Genomic DNA, 20,768 nt, shown 5'->3' on the forward strand with positions numbered 1-20,768 from the left:
TGGGAATGAAGTCGCTCAGTCATGTCTGACTGTGACCAGGCTCCTCTGTCCATGGGATTTTCCAGGCAAGAGTACTGGAGTGGGTTGCCATTTCCTTCTCCAGAGTATCTTCCCGACTCAGGGATTGAACCCAGGTCTCCCTCATTGTAAGCAGACACTTTTACCATCTGAGCCACCAGGGGAGTCTCTGGAAGCCTTCCAGAGAAGAGTAAGGCAAATGCAATGGAACCTCAGTGGAGGAGGAAGAGGCCACCTCTTTTGTGAAAAATGATCTGTGTGCTCAGAACAGTGTTTGGGTTGAGCCTTGAAGGCAAAATAGTATTTTCCCAAGCAGAGATGGAGAATGAGAATATTTTGGGCAGAGACAACAGCTTAGTCAAAGACATCCAAAGGAGGAATAGCAAGTTTGTAGATCCGTGAGCTGGTCTGTATGGATGCCAAGAGTAGTCCACTTTGGGGACGTGAGGGGCCTATGTGAGGGGGAAGGTATGGCTGTAAGGCTGGCTGAGACTGGATCACAGAGATCCCTAAATGTGTACTGGACAGCCATGGTAGGTTTTAGAGAACAGATTAGCTTATTGTTTAGAAGGACTTATCTGAGAATCTGTGAGGGAGAATCATCATGGCTTTGGGCAGTAGGCTCTAGCAATGTCCAAGGGACAACAAAGGAAGACTTGGATCCTAGCAGGGACGAGGACAAATCCCATGCTTTTCTGTAGAATGTATGTCCTTGGGCAGCCAAAAGTAGAGACGAACCATCGGTTGGTTATATTAGAGAATGTGGCATGTACTACTCCCTTCCCAGCCTTCTGTGAGGCAAACAGGAAAGAAATGAACATCCTATTTCACAGTGAAGAACTGTGGTTTGAGCCTGAATTCAAAGAAGATAAATGTAATCCTGAGGACATAAGGCTAGAATGTACATGATAAAGCCAGAATTCGAACTAGATTTCTTGGCCCCAGACTAGGGTTCTTATCAATGGTGACAACTATTCCATGCAGAATATTTGAATCAGGATTGAAACTGAATGCTCTTTCAGAGCTTCCCTTTCATTGTGCAAGTTCCTCATGGTCATGGCTTAATGTGGTAATGGTGCTGAGGCAGTGAGCTCCTGGCACACTGTCCTTTTATCTTCTGTGACTTTAACTTCATTGTAGATGATCTTCCCAGCTGCTCAGTTTCTCTGTTGACATCTTCATTTCCCATGACCACCATCCACATATCTCCACCATCCACATTGATGGCTACAGTCTATACTCATCATTAATAAATATTGCTTATCAGCCATAGTCTAGTCAGGACATGAATACCACAAAAGTATCTAGAACAGGAAAAATCATATTATAATTACTAAGTAGTAAAAATGGCTACTGAAAAGTGGGACATAGGACTCTGGGGAGTGCACAAATTGCAACTACTACTGTGTATTCCACCATATTCTCTCCATTAATTACCAAAAAAATTTTAAAAAAATTAGATACTGGACAAAATCCACAAAGTAACTAACAGAAGACTGAATGGTGAAGAATAGAATGTGGACTGGGTTGGTTCATAAGACCAAAGGAACTTCATAATAGGGAGCAAGTCTCCACTTGCTAATTTTTGTTTCTCCTCATGTATCTTGACATGAGCTCTGAAGAAAGCTGACCTGGAAACACCTATAGCTGCAGACAGAAAAAAGCTCCACAAAAATCTATTATATCTAGCCCAATAACTGGTAGAAGGATCATCCAATATGATATAAATGATTTGCTCATACCAGTCCTACTCAGGGGAACACCACACAGAAACCACTCCTCACCCTGTCGCAGCTTGTGGCTGTGGCTCTGGAGACTATGAGCAGATCCCTGTAACTATTTCTGTCCTGATGTAAGCGGTGGTACCCATTTCCTTTCTTCTTCAGCTAGAGAGTGAGCAGAGAATTACTGAGAAAAGTTTTCCAGAAAAAAAGATTTTTTTAATTGTAAAATATTCTTAACATAAAATTTACCACTTAAACCATTTTTAGGGTACAGTTTAATGGCATTAAGTACCTCCACCTTCTTTTAACCATCACCACATAGATCTCTAGCACTTTTCATCTTCTCAGACTAAAATTATTTGTTAGATGTTAATAATAACTCCACCCAAGCCTTTGCAACTATCATTCTTTTTTCTCTCTCTATGTGTTTGACTGTTCGGTGAAATCGTGCAGTATTTGTTATTTTGTGTTAAGCTCATTTCACATTAGCATGATGTCAGTATAGCTCATTTCACTTAAGCATGTCAAGACTCATCTATATTGTAGCATGTCAGAATTTCCTTCCTTTTAAAAGTTCTCTTAAAAAGCACATAACAAAATTTGCTATCATAGCTATCTTTTAAGTGTACAATTTAGTAGTATCAAATATATTCACATTGTTTTGAAACAAATCTATAGAACTTGTTCATCTTGCAAATCTGAAACTTGATCCCTGTTAAATAACAATTCCACCTTTCCTTCTGCCCTCAGCCCCTGCTTACCACCATTCTACTTTTCGCTCCTATGAATCTGACTACTTAAATAACACCCATACGTGGAATTATACAGTATTTGTCTTTTCATGACTATCTTGTTTGATTTAGCATAATGTCCTCAGATTTCATCTATGTTGTGGCATGTGACAGGATTTCCTTCCCTTTTTAGATTGAATGATATCCCACTATGTATAGATATCACATTTTGCTTCTTCATTTATCCTCTAATAGACATTTGGCTTGCTTCTGCCTCTTGACTGTTTTGAAAAATGCTGCTATGAACGTTAGAGTACAAGTATATTTTCAAGAACTTGTTTTCAGTGCTTTTAAGTGTGTGCCCCAAAGTGGAATTACTGTATCACGTGGTAAATCTATGTTTAGTTTTCTGAGGAATTGCCATGCTAGAGAAAGGGATAAAAACCTGTTCATAACATTCTGGGGAGACCTTTGTATAACCTATGCATGAAACCACACAGACACAACACAGCAGAAGGCTTGAGAATCGATTGGAACACTATCTGTGTTGTAGATTGACTTCTGCAGAGCCTTTGAAAACTAACTTGGCGTTAAAACTGTATCTTACAAATGTGGTCCAGGACATGTTTTCTGAACCTAGACATCTTGAATCTCTGTTAAAATAGATTTTAATGAGATTTCAAATCTCCAAATATTCAAAATGCTCAGGATACAATCCAGAGTTTTCCATACCAGGATCCAGAAAAAACTCAGCTTCAGTGAGGAAAGGTAATCAATCAATAGATGTCAATAGCAGGAGAAACAGATGTTGGAATTATTCCTAAGAATTTTAAAGCAGCTATCATAAAATGTCTCCAGCAAACAATTATGAACACTTGTTAATTTAAAAAGTAGAAGGTGTTAGCAGAGAAAGAAAAGTAAAGAAGAATCAAATGGAAATGAAAAATTCTTTAGACAAAAGATAATGATGTTAAAATTTACTCCTATGCATATATCAAATCATGCTGTACACCTAAAAATAATACAATGCTATATGTCAGTTATAGCTCAATAAAACAAGGGTAAGGAAAACAATTTGGAACATAAGGAATAAAATAAAGCAAAGGAAAGGGTAAAAAATACATAGGTGGGGACTGCTCTGGTGGTCTAGTGGTTAAGGAGCCACTTGCCGCTGCAGGGGACACAGTTTGATCCCTGGTCTGAGAAGACCACAGAAACTGTGGAAAACTAAGCCTGCGCACCAGAACTGTTGAGTCCACATGCTACAACTAATGAACTATACATGCCTAGAGCTTGTGCTCTGGAACAACAGAATCTGCCACAATGAGAAGCATGCCCACCACAAAGAAAAGTAAGCCCACTCCTGAAACTAGAGAAAGCCCGTGTGCAGCAACTGAGACCCAGCCCGGCCAAAAATAATAAATGTATTTTAAAAAAGATAAATATTAATAGGTGATTCTTCTATTCCAGAGTTTAAAATTTGTGTTCAGTGGTTAAAGACAAAAGTGATAATATTGTTTCATGTATGGGTCTCAATATATTTTGAAATATATAAGACATGTATATTGTAATGGGAAGAGGTTGGGTAAAGGGACCTAAAAAGTATTCAGTTCTCTACACAATACTTGAAGTGGTAGACTAGTAGAATGTGATCTATGGGACGTATTTGGAATCTTTGGGGCAACCACAAAATTATACAGAGATACACAGTTGACCCTTTAACAACAGGAGATTGAAGTGCTCTTCAACTCATTACATTCACTCAGTCATGTCCGACTCTTTGGAATCCATGGACTGTGGCACGCCAGGCTTCCCTGTCCATCACCAACTCCAGGAGCTTGCTCAAATTCATGTCCATCAAATCCATCTTATCCTCTGTTGTCCCCTTCTCCTACCTTCAGTCTTTCTCAGCATCAGGGTCTTTCCCAGTGAGTCAGTTCTTCCCATCAGGTGACCAAAGTATTGGAGTTTCAGCTTCAGCATCAGTCCTTCCAATGAATATTCAGGACTGACTTCCTTTAGGATTTACAGGTTTGATCTCCTTGCAGTCCAAGGGACTCAAGAGTCTTCTATAACACCGCAGTTCAAAAACATAGGTTCCTTGGTGGTCAACTTTCTTTATGGTCCAACTCTCACATCCATAGATGACTACTGGAAAAACCATAGCTTTGATGGACCTTTGTCAGCAAAGTGATGTCTCTGCTTTTTAATATGCTGTCTAGGTTTGTCACAGCTTTTCTTCCAAGGAGCAAGTAAAGCTCCTTGGAAAAGCTCCACAGCTTTTAATTTCCTGGCTTCAGTCACATTCCACAATGATTTTGAGCCCAAGATCTTCTTTAATATGCTGTCTAGGTTTGGCACAGCTTTTCTTCCAAGGAGCAAGAAAAGCTCCTTAGAAAATCTCCACAGCTTTTAATTTCCTGGCTCCAGTCACATTCCACAGTGATTTTGAGCCCAAGAAAATAAAGTCTCTCACTGTTTCCATTGTTTCCCCATCTATTTGCCATGGAGTGATGGGACCAGATGCCATGATCTTTGTTTTTTGAGTTTTAAGCCAACTTTTTCACTCTCCTCTTCCACTTTCATCAAGAGGCTCTTTAGTTCTTTGCTTTCTGCCATAAGGGTGCTGTCATATGCATATCTGAGATTATTGATATTTCTCCTGGCAATCATGATTCCAGCTTGTGTTTCATCCAGCTTGGCATTTCACATGATGTACTCTGAATATAAGTTAAATAATCAGGGTGATAATATACAGCCTTCACATAGTCCTTCATCAACTTGTAACCAGTTTGTTGTTCCATGTCTGGCTTTAACTTTCTTCTTGACCTGCTTACAGATTTCTCAGCAGGCAGGTAAGGTGGTACAGAATGAAGCAGGGCAAAGGCTAATAGAGCTTTGCCAAGAGAATGCACTGGTCATAGCAAACACCCTCTTCCAACACACAGGAGACGACTCCCCACATGGATATCACCAGATGGTCAATATTGAAGTCAGATTGATTATATTCTTTGCAGCCAAAGATGGAGAAGCTCTATACAGTCAGCAAAAACAAGACTTGGAGCTGACTGTGGCTCAGATCATGAACTCTTTATTGTGAAATTCAGACTTAAATTGAAGAAAGTAGGGAAACCCAGTAGACCATTCAGGGATGACCTAAATCAAATCCCTTATGATTATACAGTGGAATTGACAAATAGATTCAAGGTATTAGATCTGATAGAGTGCCTGAAGAACTATGGACAGAGGTTCGTGACATTGCATAGGAAGGACTGATCAAGATCATCCCCAAGAAAAAGAAATGGAAGAAGGGAAAATGGTTGTCTGAGGAAGCCTTACAAATAGCTGAGAAAAGAAGAGAAGCTAAAGGCAAAGAAGAAAAGGAAAGATATATCCATTTGAATGCAGAGTTCCAAAGAATAGCAAGGAAAGATAAGAAAGCCTTCCTTAGTGATCAATGCAAAGAAATAGAGGAAAACAACAGAATGGGAAAGACGAGAGACCTCTTCAGGAAAATTAGAGATAAAAAGGGAACATTTCATGCAAAGATGGGCACAATAAAGAACAGAAATGGTATGGACCTACCAGAAGCAGAAGATATTAAGAAAAGATGGCAAGAATACACAGAAGAACTATACAGAAAACATCTTTATGACCCAGATAACCATGATGGTATGGTCACTCACCTAGAGCCAGACATCCTGGAATGCAAAGTCAAGTGGGCCTTAGGAAATGTCACTATGAACAAAGCTAGTGGAGGTGATGGAATTCCAGTTGAGCTCTTTCAAATCCTGAAAGATGATGCTGTGAAAGTGTTGCACCCAATATGCCAGCCAATTTGGAAAACTCAGCAGTGGCCATATGACTGGTAAGAGTCAGTTTTCATTACAATCCCAAAGAAAGGCAATGACAAAGAATGTTCAAACTAATGCACAGTTGCACTCATCTCATGCACTAGCAAAGTAATGCTCAAAATTATCCAAGCGAGGCTTCAACAGTACCTGAACCGAGAACTTCCAGATGAACAAGCTGGATTTAGAAAAGTCAGAGGAACCAGAGATCAAATTGCTAACATCTGTTGGTTCATTGAAAAAGCAAGGGAGTTCCAGAAAAACATCTACTTCTGCTTTATTGACTATGCCAAAGCCTTTGCCTGTGTGGATCATAACAAACTGTGGAAAATTGTTAAAGAGATGGGAATACCAGGCCACCTTACCTGCCTCCTGAGAAATCTGTATGCAAGTAAAGAAGCAGCAGTTAGAACTGGACATGGAACAGCAGACTGGTTCCAAATCGGGAAAGGAGTAAATCAAGGCTGTATATTCTCACCGCGCTCATTTAAATTATATGCAGAGTACATCATGCAAAATGCTGAGCTGGATGAGGCACAAACTGGAATCAAGATTGCCAGTAAAGATAACAATAACCTCAGCTACACAGATGACACCACCCTTATAGCAGAAAGCAAAGAAGAACTAAAGAGCCTCTTGATGAAAGTGAAAGAGGACAGTGAAAAAGTTGGCTTTAAACTCAACACTCGTATTTTGATTTCTTTTTTGATTTCTTCTGTGATTTGTTGGTTATTCAGCAGTGTGTTGTTCAGCCTCCATATGTTTGAATTTTTAATAGTTTTTCTCCTGTAGTTGAGATCTAATCTTACTGCACTGTGATATGAGAAGCTGCTTGGAATGATTTCAATTTTTTTTGAATTTAACAAAGCTAGATTTATGGCCCAGGATGTGATCTATCCTGGAGAAAGTTCCGAGTGCACTTGAGAAAAAGGTGAAATTTATTGTTTTGGGGTGAAATGTCCTATAGATATCAGAAACGAATGAAAATGAAAACACAACAACCCAAAACCTGTGGGACACCATAAAAGCAGTGCTAAGGGGAAGGTTCATAGCAATACAGGCATATCTCAAGAAACATGAAAAAGTTCAAATAAATAACCTAACTCTATACCTAGAGCAACTAGAAAAGGAAGAAATGAAGTACCTCAGGGTTAGTAGGAGGAAAGAAATCTTAAAAATTAGGGCAGAAATAAATGCAAAGGAAACAAAAGAGACCATAGCAAAAATCAACAAAGCCAAAAGCTGGTTCTTTGAGAGGATAAATAAAATTAACAAACCATTAGCCAGACTCATCAAGAAACAAAGGGAGAAAAATCAAATCAATAAAATTAGAAATGAAAATGGAGAGATCACAACAGACAACACAGAAATACAAAGGATCATAAGAGACTACTATCAGCAATTATATGCCAATAAAATGGACAACGTGGAAGAAATGGACAAATTCTTAGAAAAGTACAACTTTCCAAAACTGGACCAGGAAGAAATAGACAATCTTAACAGACCCATCACAAGCACGGAAATTGAAACTGTAATCAGAAATCTTCCAGCAAACAAAAGCCTAGGCCCAGCAGCTTCACAGCTGAATTCTACCAAAAATTTAGAGAAGAGCTAACACCTATCCTACTCAAACTCTTCCAGAAAATTGCAGAGGAAGGTAAACTTCCAAACACATTTTATGAGGCCACCATCAGCCTAATACCAAAACCTGACAAAGATGTCACAAAAAAAGAAAACTAGAGGCCAATATCACTGATGAACACAGATGCAAAAATCCATAACAAAATTCTAGCAATCAGAATCCAACAACACATTAAAAAGATCATACATCTTGACTAAGTGGGCTTTATCCCAGGGATGCAAGGATTCTTTGATATCCACAAATCAATCAATGTAATACACCACATTAACAAATTGAAAAATAAAAGCCATATGATTATCTCAATAGATGCAGAGAAAGCATTTGACAAAATTCAACATCTTTTTATGATAAAAACCCTCCAGAAAGCAGGAATAGAAGGAACATACCTCAACATAATAAAAGCTATATATGACAAACCCACAGCAAACATTATCCTCAATGGTGAAAAATTGAAAGCATTTCCCCTAACGTCAGGAACAAGACAAGGGTGCCCACTCTCACCACTACTATTGAACATAGTTTTTAAAGTTTTGGCCACAGCAATCAGAGCAGAAAAAGAAATAAAAGGAACCCACATTGGAAAAGAAGAAGTAAAACACTCACTGTTTGCAGATGGCATGATCTTCTACATAGAAAACCCTGAAGACTCCAACAGAAAATTACTAGAGCTAATCAATGATTATAGTAAAGTTGCAGGATATAAAATCAACACACAGAAACCCCTTGCATTCCTATACACTAACAATGATAAAACAGAAAGAGAAATTAAGGAAACAATTCCATTCACCATTGCAACGAAAAGAATAAAGTACTTAGGAATATATTTACCTAAAGAAACAAAAGACCTATATATAGAAAACTGTAAAACACTGGTGAAAGAAGTCAAAGAGGACACAAATAGATGAAGAAATATACCATGTTCATGGATCAGAAGAATCAAAGTAGTGAAAATGAGTATACTACCCAAAGCAATCTATAGATTCAATACAATCCCTATCAAGCTACCAACAGTATTTTTCACAAAGCTAGAACAAATAAATTCACATCACAGCAGGATCCTCTATGACCCACCTCCCAGAATATTGGAAATAAAAGCAAAAATAAACCAAATGAGACCTAATTAAACTTAAAAGCTTATGCACAACAAAGGAAACTCTAAGCAAGGTTTAAAGACAGCCTTCAGAATGGGAGAAAATAATAGCAAATGAAGCAACTGACAAACAACTAATCTCAAAAATATACAAGCAACTCCTACAGCTCAATTTTAGAAAAATAAATGACCCAGTCAAAAAATGGCCAAAGAACTAAATAGACATTTCTCCAAAGAAGACATACAGATGGCAAACAAACACATGAAAAGATGCTCAACATCACTCATTATCAGAGAAATGCAAATCACAACCACAATGAGGTACCACTTCATGCCAGTCAGAATGGCTGTGATACAAAAGTCTGTAAGTAATAAATGCTGGAGAGGGTGTGGAGAAAAGGGAACCATCCTACACTGTTGGAGGAAATGCAAACTAGTACAGCCACTATGGAGAACAGTGTGGAGATTCCTTAAAAAACTGGAAATAGAACTGCCATACCACCCAGCAGTCCCACTGCTGGGCATACACACCAAGGAAAGCAGATTTGAAAAAGACACGTGTACCCCAGTGTTCATCGCAATACTGTTTATAATAGCCAGGACATGGAAGCAACCTAGATGTCCATCAGCAGACAAATGGATAAGAAAGCGGTGGTACATATACACAATGGAGTATTACTCAGACATTAAAAAGAGTACATTTGTGTTTATTTTATTTTTATTTTTTAAATTTTTATTTTATTTTTAAAATTTACAATATTGTATTGGTTTTGCCAAATATCGAAATGAATCTGCCACAGGTTTACATGTGTTCCCCATCCTGAACCCTCCTCCCTCCTCCCTCCCCATACCATCCCTCTGGGTCGTCCCAGTGCACCAGCCCCAAGCATCCAGTATCGTGCATCGAACCTGGACTGGCGACTCATTCTATATATGATATTATACATATTTCAATGCCATTCTCCCAAATCATCCCACCTTCTCCCTCTCCCACAGAGTCCAAAAGACTGTTCTAGATATCAGTGTCTCATTTGATGTCTCATACACAGGGTTCTTGTTACCATCTTTTTAAATTCCATATATATGTGTTAGTATACTGTATTGGTGTTTTTCTTTCTGGCTTACTTCACTCTGTATAATCGGCTCCAGTTTCATCCACCTCATTAGAACTGATTCAAATGTATTCTTTTTAATGGCTGAGTAATACTCCATTGTGTATATGTACCACCGCTTTCTTATCCATTCATCTGTTGATGGGCATCTAGGTTGCTTCCATGTCCTGGCTATTATAAATAGTGCTGCGATGAACATTGGGGTACACGTGTCTCTTTCAATTCTGGTTTCCTTGGTGTGTATGCCCAGCAGTGGGATTGCTGGATCATAAGGCAGTTCTATTTCCAGTTTTTTAAGGAATCTCCACACTGTTCTCCATAGTGGCTGTACTAGTTTGCATTCCCACCAACAGTGTAAGAGGGTTCCCTTTTCTCCACACCCTCTCCAGCATTTATTGCTTGTAGACTTTTGGATTGCAGCCATTCTGACTGGTGTGAAATGGTTCCTCATAGTGGTTTTGATTTGCATTTCTCTGATAATGAGTGATATTGAGCATCTTTTCATTTGTTTGTTCGCCATCTGTATGTCTTCTTTGGAGAAATGTCTATTTAGTTCTTTGGCCCATTTTTTGATTGGGTCATTTATTTTTCTGGAATTGAGCTGTGGGCGTTGCTCATATATTTTTGAGATTAGTTGTTTGTCAGTTGCTTCATTTGCTATGATTTTCTCCTATTTTGAAGGCTGTCTTTTCACCTTGCTTATAGTTTCCTTTGTTGTCCAGAAGCTTTTAAGTTTAATTAGGTCCCATTTGTTTATTTTTGCTTTTATTTCCAATATTCTTGGAGGTGGGTCATAGAGGATCCTGCTGTGATGTATGTCGGAGAGTGTTTTGCCTATGTTCTCCTCTAGGAGTTTTATAGTTTCTGGTCTTACATTTAGATCTTTAATCCATTTTGAGTTTATTTTTGTGTATGGTGTTAGAAAGTGTTCTAGTTTCATTCTTTTACAAATGGTTGACTAGTTTTCCCAGCACCACTTGTTCAAGAGAGTGTCTTTAATCCATTGTATATTCTTGCCTCCTTTGTCAAAGATAAGGCCATATGTGTGTGGATTTATCCCTGGGCTTTCTATTTTGTTCCATTGATCTATATTTCTGTCTTTGTGCCAGTACCATACTGTCTTGATGACTGTGGCTTTGTAGTAGAGCCTGAAGTCAGGTAGGTTGATTCCTCCAGTTCCATTCTTTTTTCTCAAGATAGCTTTGTCTATTCGAGGTTTTTTGTATTTCCATACAAATTGTGAAATTATTTATTCTAGCTCTGTGAAGAATACCGTTGGTAGCTTGATAGGGATTGCATTGAATCTATAAATTGCTTTGGGTAGTATACTCATTTTCACTATATTGATTCTTCCAATCCATGAACATGGTATATTTCTCCATCTATTAGTGTCCTCTTTGATTTCTTTCACCAGTGTTTTATAGTTGCCTATATAGAGGTCTTTGTTTCTTTGGGTAGATATATTCCTAAGTATTTTATTCTTTCCATTGCTATGGTGAATGGAATTGTTTCCTTAATTTCTCTTTCTGTTTTCTCATTATTAGTGTATAGAATGCAAGGGATTTCTGTGTGTTGATTGATATCCTGCAACTTTACTATAATCATTGATTAGTTCTAGTAATTTTCTGGTGGAGTCTTTAGGGTTTTCTATGTAGAGGATCATGTCATCTGCAAACAGTGAGTTTTACTTCTTCTTTTCCAATGTGGATTCCTTTTATTTCTTTTTCTGCTCTGATTGCTGTGGCCAAAACTTCCAAAACTATGTTGAATAGTAATGGTGAAAGTGGGCACCCTTGTCTTGTTCCTGACTTTAGAGGAAATGCTTTCAATTTTTCACCATTGAGGGTTTGTGATATATAGCTTTTATTATGTTGAGGTATGTTCCTTCTATTCCTGCTTTCTGGAGAGTTCTTATCACAAATGGATGTTGGATTTTGTCAAAGGCTTTCTCTACATCTATTGAGATAATCATATGGTTTTTATTTTTCAATTTGTTAATGTGGTGTATTACATTGATTGATTTGCGGATATTGAAGAATCCTTGCGTCCCTGGGATAAAGCCCACTTGGTCATGGTGTATGATCTTTTTAATGTGTTGTTGGATTCTGATTGCTAGAATTTTGTTAAGGATTTTTGCATCTATGTTCATCAGTGATATCGGCCTGTATTTTCTTTTTTTGTGGGATCTTTGTCAGGTTTTGGTATTAGGGTGATGGTGGCCTCATAGAATGAGTTTGGAAGTTTACGTTCCTCTGCAATTTTCTGGAAGAGTTTGAGTAGGATAGGTGTTAGCTCTTCTCTAAATTTTTGGTAGAATTCAGCTGTGAAGCCGTCTGGACCTTGGCTTTTATTTGCTGGAAGATTTCTGATTACAGTTTCAATTTCCATGCTTGTGATGGGTCTGTTAAGATTTTCTATTTCTTCCTGGTCCAGTTTTAGAAAGTTGTACTTTTCTAAGAATTTGTCCATTTCTTCCACATTGTCCATTTTATTGGCATATAATTGTTGATAGTAGTCTCTTATGATCCTTTGTATTTCTGTGTTGTCTGTTGTGATCTCTCCATTTTCATTTCTAATTTTATTGATTTGATTTTTCTCCCTTTGTTTCTTGATGAGTCTGGCTAATGGTTTGTCAATTTTATTTATCCTTTCAAAGAACCAGCTTTTGGCTTTGTTGATTTTTGCTGGTTGATGGTCTCTTTTGTTTCTTTTGCATTTATTTCTGCTCTAATTTTTAAGATTTCTTTCCTTCTACTAACCCTGGGGTTCTTCATTTCTTCCTTTTCTAGTTGCTTTAGGTGTAGAGTTAGGTTATTTATTTGACTATTTTCTTGTTTCCTGAGATATGCCTGTATTGCTATGAACTTTCCCCTTAGGACTGCTTTTACAGTGTCCAACAGGTTTTGGCTTGTTGTGTTTTCATTTTCATTCGTTTCTATGCAAATTTTGATTTCTTTTTTGATTTCTTCTGCAAGTTATTGGTCATTCAGCAGCGTGTTGTTCAGCCTCCATATGTTGGAATTTTTAATAGTTTTTCTCCTGTAATTGAGATCTAATCTTACTGCATTGTGGTCAGAAAAGATGCTTGGAATGATTTCAATCTTTTTGAACTTACCAAGGCTAGATTTATGGCCCAGGATGTGATCTATCCTGGAGAAGGTTCCATGTGCACTTGAGAAAAAGGTGAAATTCATTGTTTTGGGATGAAATGTCCTATAGATATCAATTAGGTCTAACTGGTCTATTGTATCATTTAAAGTTTGTGTTTCCTTGTTAATTTTCTGTTTAGTTGATCTATCCATAGGTGTGAGTGGGATATTAAAGTCTCCCACTATTATTGTGTTATTGTTAATTTCTCCTTTCATACTTGTTAGCATTTGTCTTACATATTGTGGTGCTCCCGTGTTGGGTGCATATATATTTATAGTTGTTATATCTTCTTTTTGGATTGATCCTTTGATCATTATGTAGTGACCTTCTTTGTCTCTTTTCACAGCCTTTGTTTTAAAGTCTATTTTATCTGATATAAGTATTGCTACTCCTGCTTTCTTTTGGTCCCTATTTGCATGGAAAATCTTTTTCCAGCCCTTCACTTTCAGTCTGTATGTGTCCCCTGTTTTGAGGTGGGTCTCTTGTAGACAGCATATGTAGGCATCTTGGTTTTTTATCCATTCAGCCAGTCTTTGTCTTTTGGTTGGGGCATTCAACCCATTTACATTTATGGTAATTACTGATAAGTATGATCCCATTGCCATTTACTTTATTGTTTGGGGTTTGAATTTATGCACCATTTTTTGTGTTTCCTATCTAGAGAATATCCTTTAGTATTTGTTGGAGAGCTGGTTTGGTGGTGCTGAATTCTCTCAGCTTTTGCTTATCTGTAAAGCTTTTGATTTCTCCTTCATATTTGAATGAGATCCTTGCTGGGTACAATAATCTGGGCTGTAGGTTATTTTCTTTCATCACTTTAAGTATGTCTTGCCATTCCCTCCTGGCTTGGAGAGTTTCTATTGAAAGATCAGCTGTTATCCTTATGGGAATTTCCTTGTGTGTTATTTGTTGTTTTTCCCTTGCTGCTTTTAATATTTGTTCTTTGTGTTTGATCTTTGTTAATTTGATTAATATGTGTCTTGGGGTGTTTCGCCTTGGGTTTATCCTGTTTGGGACTCTCTGGGTTTCTTGGACTTGGGTGATTATTTCCTTCCCCATTTTAGGGAAGTTTTCAACTATTATCTCCTCAAGTATTTTCTCATGGTCTTTCTTTTTGTCTTCTTCTTCTGGGACCCCTATGATTCGAATGTTGTAGCATTTAATATTGTCCTTGAGGTCTCTGAGATTGTCCTCATTTCTTTTAATTCGTTTTTCTTTTTTCCTGTATGATTCATTTATTTCTACAATTCTATCTTCTAATTCACTAATCCTATCTTCTGCCTCTGTTATTGTACTATTTGTTGCCTCCAGAGTGTTTTTGATTTCATTTATTGCATTATTCATTGTATATTGACTCTTTTTTATTTCTTCTAGGTCCTTGTTAAACCTTTCTTGCATCTTCTCAATCCTTGTCTCCAGGCTATTTACCTGTGATTCCATTTTGATTTCAAGATTTTGGATCAATTTCATTATCATTATTTGGAATTCTTTATCAGGTAGATTCCCTATCTCTTCCTCTTTTGTTTGGTTTTGTGGGCATTTATCCTGTTCCTTTATCTGCTGGGTATTCCTCTGTCTCTTCATCTTGTTTAAATTGCTGAGTTTGGAGTGTCCTTTCTGTATTCTGGCAGTTTGTGGAGTTCTCTTTATTGTGGCATTTCCTCACTGTGTATGGGTTTGTACAGGTGGCTTGTCAGGGATTCTTGGTTAGGGAAGCTTGTGTTTGTGTTCTGGTGGGTGGAGCTGGATTTCTTCTCTCTGGAGTGCAATGAAGTGTCCAGTAATGATGCATGAGATGTTTATGGTTTTGGAGTGACTTTGGGCAGCCTGTATCTTTGAGCTCAGGGCTGTGTTCCTGTGTTGCTGGAGAATTTGCTTGGTATGTCTTGCCCTGGAACTTTTTCCCTCTTGTGTGGTGCTTGGTTTCAGTGTATGTATGGAGGCGTTTGATGAGCTCCTGTCAGTTATGATCCCTGAATTCAGGAGTTCCCTGGAGTCAGGGTTTGTACTTAAGCCTCTTGCTTCCAGTTATCGGTCTTATTTTTACAGTAGTTTCAAAACTTCTCCTTCTATACAGCACCATTGATAAAACATCTACGTTAAAGATGAAAAGTTTCTCCACCATGAGGGTCACCCAGAGAGGTTCATAGCATTACATGGACAGAGAAGAGGGAGTAGGGAGTTAGAGGTGACCCAAATGAGATGAGGTGGAATCAATAGAGGAGAGAGTGGGCTAGCCAGTAATCACTTCCTTATGTGCACTCCATAACTGGACCGCTCAGAGATGTTCACGGAGTTATACAGAGAAGAGAAGAAGGAGGAAGGAGACAGAAGTGGCCAGGAGGATAAAAGGGGGAAATGAAAAGGAGGGAGACAGATCCAGCCAGTTATCAGTTCCCTAAGTGTTCTCCACCGTCTGGAACACATAGAAATTCACAGAGTTGGGTAGAGTAGAGAGGGGTTAAGGAGGAGAAACAGGCAACCCGGTGGAGAAAAAGGAGAGTCCAAAGGGAGAGAGAGCAGCCAAGCCGGTAATCTCGCTCCCTAGTGAAAAATGGGTACTGAAGATTGGGTTCTTAAAGGTACAAAATTGGTAACAAATACAAAAAAGCAAAAATTAAAAATCTAGAGTAGAGTTTGGAATTTCAAAAATACAATGTTAAAGAAAAGAAGAAGGAAAAGAAAGAGAGAAAAACAAGCAAACAAACAAAAACAAACAAAGTGGCAAAAATTATAAAGAAAATACAGGTACAAAATTGATAACAAATACCAAAAAGCATAAATTAAAAATCTAGAATAGAGTTTGGAATTTCAGATATACAATGTTATATAAAAGAAGAGAAAGAAAGAGAGGGAAAAAAAGTCACAAAAATTATAAAAAAATATATAGGTACAAAATTGATAACAGATACTGAAAAGCTAAAATTAAAAATCTAGAGTAGAGATTGGAATTTCAAAAATACAATGTTAAAGAAAAGAAGAAGAAGAAGAAAAAAAACCAAAACCAAAACAAAAAACAAGGTCACAAAAGTTATAAAAAATATATATATGAGGTTTGCTTTAAAAAAATAAGGGTCCTTTTTTTGTGTGCAAAGTAATAGTAGGTTATAAAAGTGAAAATTAAAGGAATAATAGAGGACTTAAAATTTTTTTAAAAATTAAAAAAAAAGAAAAGAATGATTGTAAAAATAGTAAAAATATATCTAGGACTTTCTCTGGTTTTGTTGTGAGTATTGTGGGGTCAGTTCATTTTTGGCTAGTTCTTTGGTCCGACAAGATCTATAGGCCCCTTCCTATATAGTTGGTACTAACCACAGTGTTTAATCTATTGCCTGTAGCCTCCAAGGCGGTTCCCTCTGTTATTGCTTCTTCTGTTTTTGTCTCTTCAGTGTCTGGTTTCCGCCCTGACACAAAGGGGATGGTGGTGGACACTTTTTTTTTTCTTTAGGCTCACTTGTTCAGTCGCACTGTGGGGAGGGAGGGACGCTGCAAACAAATAACACTGGCGTGTGCTCGCAGTGCCTCAGCCACACTGGGTCTGCCCCTGTTCACGGTGCATGTAGCCTCCCTGCCCACACTGCTCAGGCTCTAGGCTGCTCTGCCGGGAACCATCTGTGTTCGGCCCTGGGCTGCTTGCACCTCCCAGGTCCAAGCCGCTCAGGTTCAGGCACTCGGGTAGTCCTCAGAGGCGCAGACTTGGTTGGGCCTGAGTTTTGTGCCCTTCCTATGTCCGAGCAGCTCAGGTGATGAGGTGTTTGGCGAGCACAATTGCTGCCACTTACCGCCTCCCTGCCACTCGGTTATCTAGGTGTACAACCAGCGCACCTTCTTAGACTGATGTTGACCGTCCAGACCCTCAAGAAGTTTTAGTTAGCAAAAAAGCCTGCTTACAGTTTTATGGATAATGTCTCTCTGGGGCTGCAATTTCCCGCTTCTGGCTCTGGCTGCCTGTCACTGGAGGGGGATGGTCTGCAGCCGGCTATCTCTGTTCAGTCCTTTGTTCCGTGCGCAGGCCTGGCGGTGTCTTAGGTTAGGGCTGGCTTTTGGTGTGGTAGATATCCCACAGTCTGGTTTGCTAGCCCAAATTATTTCGCTCAGGTAGCGCTTGGGGTATTCAGGCCAGATCCTTACTCTAAGTGATGCAGCCCACACCGCACCTCCCTGCCCAGCCCCCGCTTGCTAGTGGCGTGCCCAGGCGTCTGCGCTGCTTCTCCACTGGGGGAGTTACTGTAGGGCTCGCAATCTGCAGGTTTTAATTGTTTATTTATTTTTCCTCCCTGTTAGGTTGCCCTCTGTTCTTCCAAGGCTCGGCACAGATTCGGCAGTGAGAAGGTTTCCTGGTGTTTGGAAACTTCTCTCTTTTTAAGACTCCCTTCCTGGGACGGAACTCCGTCCCTCCCTCTTTTGTCTCTTTTTTTGTCTTTTATATTTTTTCCTACCTCCTTTCGAAGACTTGGGTTGCTTTTCTGGGTGCCTGATGTCCTCTGCCGGCATTCAGAAGTTGTTTTGTGGAATTTACTCAGCGTTTAAATGTTCTTTTGATGAATTTGTCGGGGAGAAAGTGTTCTCCCCATCCTACTCCTCTGCCATCTTAGCTCCTCCCAGAAAGAGTACATTTTGAATCAGTTCTAATGAGGATGAAACTGGAGCCTATTATACAGAGTGAAGTAAGCCAGAAAGAAAAACACCAATACAGTATAATAACACTTATATATAAAATTTAAAAAGATGGTAATGATAACCCTGCATGCGAGACAGCAAAATAGACACAGATGTATAGAACAGTCTTTTGGACTCTATGGGAGAGAGTGAGGGTGGGATGATTTGGGAGAATGGCATTGAAACATGTGTATTATCATATGTGAAACGAATCGCCAGTCCAGGTTCAATGCATGATACAGGATACTCAGGGCTGGTGCACTGGGATGATCCAGAGGGATGGGATGGGGAGGGAAGTGGGAGGGATGTTCAGGATGGGGAACACATGTACACCTGTGGCGAATTCATGTCAATGTATGGCAAAATCAATATAATATTGTAAAGTAATAGCTACCAATTGTAATAAATAAATTTATATTAAAAAAGAAAGTACTGAAAAATTCAACATTCAGAAGAGTAGGGTCACAGCATCCGGTCCCATCACTTCATGGAAAATAGATGGGGAAATAATGGAAACTGTGACAGACTTTATTTTTTTGGGCTCCAAAATCACTGGAGATGGTGACTGCAGCCATGAAATTAAAAGATGCTTGCTCCTTGGAAGAAAAGCTATGACTATCCTAGAGAGCATATTAAAAAGCAGAGATATTATTTTGCCAACAAAGGTCCATCTAGTCAAAGCTATGGTTTTTCCATTAGTCATCTATGGATGTGAGAGTTGGACTATAAAGAAAACTGAGTGCCAAAGAATTGACGCTTTTGAACTGTGGTGTTGGAGAAGACTCTTAGAGTCCCTTGGACTGCAAGGAGATCCAACCAGTCCATCCTAAAGAAAATCAGTCCTGAATATTCATTGGAAGGACTGATGCTGAAGCTGAAACTCTAATACTTTGGTCACCTGATGTGAAGAACTGACTCACTGAAAAAGACCCCGATGCTGGGAAAGATTGAAGGCGGGAGGAGAAGGGGACGACAGAGGATGAGATGGTTGGATGGCATCACCGACTGGATGGACATGAGTTTGAGTTAATTCCAGGAGTTTGTGATGGACAGGGAGACCTGGAATGCTGCAGTCCATGGGGTTGCTAGAGTCGGACAGGACTGAGCAACTGAACTGAACTGGTCGTGTGGCCCCACGGAGCACAGGGCCTTAACTCATCACTATCCTAGTCACCTTACTGTCAGGTCATTACTTTTTTCTTCATTCTAAAAATCCCTGGATAGGGAAGCTACACTTTCACCGTAAATAATATGGTATTTACAAACCCCCCAAAGAGATCCCTAGGGCAGAAAAATACTGATATCATGTAAATTATTGGCACTTCATCCTTTGTTGTGATATGGGAGGGAGTAAGGAACCTTAGTTAGACTTCTTACCTTGATGGGCTTTCTGAGAACCCTGTCTGCCAAGTTGACTGTATTCTGTCAATTCTCCCATTTTCCTTTTCTCCCCATGCCTACAGTTTTGATGGGGTGCCTTTTCTCATGCATGACTATGACTTGAGAAGAACAACCAATATAAAGGAAGTCCTGCCAGATGCTGCCCGTAGACACCCTTCCTTGTTTCGATGGAGTTTCCTGACGACCCTGAATGCAGGCAAATGGTTTTCAGATGCATGGGTAAGATGCATTTCCCAGGTCAAAAAACTGAATCCTTTGCTATACATGGTCACACACTGTCCTAGAAATAAATACACTATGTACAGTATAATTTTGATGCCCTTGTGAGGTGGTACTACCTGATAGAATTGGAGAAGTTCATGCAAAGGTATCATTTGATCTGAAAGAAGATTATTGCTGAGGGGAACCATGGGCAATAATGGTGGTTTGTTTCATATATTACAGTAGACTGGAGCAAGAAGATATGTAGTGTGTGTGTGTTCATGAAAGAAAGAGGAAAGGAAGGGTGAAGGCAAGGAGAGAGAGACAAAAGGAGAGGTACAGAGTAGATGGGATATACACTGGGAAAAGAATCAGAAAAACGTGATGAGGAGAATATAGCAGTGTGTAAATAAGACAGTTTAGAATTATCCTGAATATTTTAAAGTGGGTAAAAAAATCAAGCCTGTCTTTTCAAGATAGTTTAAGAAAAAACAACTGACATTTTCCAGGTTATCATATGTTTACAGGGAATCCATGCAACCTAGGTTTTACCAATCAGATATACTCATTTTGAGTCTTTGATTTTGACAACAAATATCTGAGCAGGACAGACAGCAGACATTCATATTGCTAGCACCTATGAAAACAGAGCTACATTACTTGGGGGTCAGCTGTGGTAATAGCTCTCTTATTACATAATTGTATAATTAGGAAAATAAATCTTCATATAATTTTGTTTATGTTTTAGGTGGAATGGAATTTTATTTATGTTACATGTTAATCCTGAAGATTGATTTGATCCTTTTTCATGTTAAAAAAGTGACAAGTTAAGACTTAGGTAAAGAGAGAATTATCCACCTCAAATTCATTCTGTTAACAAGTATTACTATAAGGGACAGCTAAATGTTGGTTTATAATGACTGTATCACCTCAGAATACTTATTCTCATATGAGTATATAGCCTACAAATGCTGTTTGCATGTGTAGAATAGTGGTATCCATCTGATATTCCAGGTTTCTGTGTGTGTGTAGGCTCTGTATATAAATCTCATCATACATGAATAAATAGAACATACAGACTCAAGAGGCTTCTTTAGTATGTATAATGTATATAGGCTTAGTTTGCCATATAGCAAACTCTTGTCTTGTAACTCAGCTGGTAAAGAATCCACCCACAATGTGGGAGACC

General features: G+C 38.7%; 1 protein-coding gene across 2 annotated transcripts in view; it reads left to right on the plus strand.

Moving 5' to 3' along the window:
* LOC524642 (glycerophosphodiester phosphodiesterase domain-containing protein 4) overlaps window positions 1-20,768 on the plus strand; it is a 128,233-nt gene that overhangs the window by 50,195 nt on the left and 57,270 nt on the right. For both annotated transcript variants that reach the window (XM_024987578.2, XM_059883241.1), the window contains one exon: window positions 19,441-19,597. In XM_024987578.2, coding sequence (XP_024843346.1) covers window positions 19,441-19,597 — 157 coding nt within the window. The remainder of the gene's footprint in view (window positions 1-19,440; window positions 19,598-20,768) is intronic.

This window comes from Bos taurus, chromosome 29 (assembly GCF_002263795.3).
Source record: "Bos taurus isolate L1 Dominette 01449 registration number 42190680 breed Hereford chromosome 29, ARS-UCD2.0, whole genome shotgun sequence".
NCBI lineage: Eukaryota > Metazoa > Chordata > Mammalia > Artiodactyla > Bovidae > Bos > Bos taurus.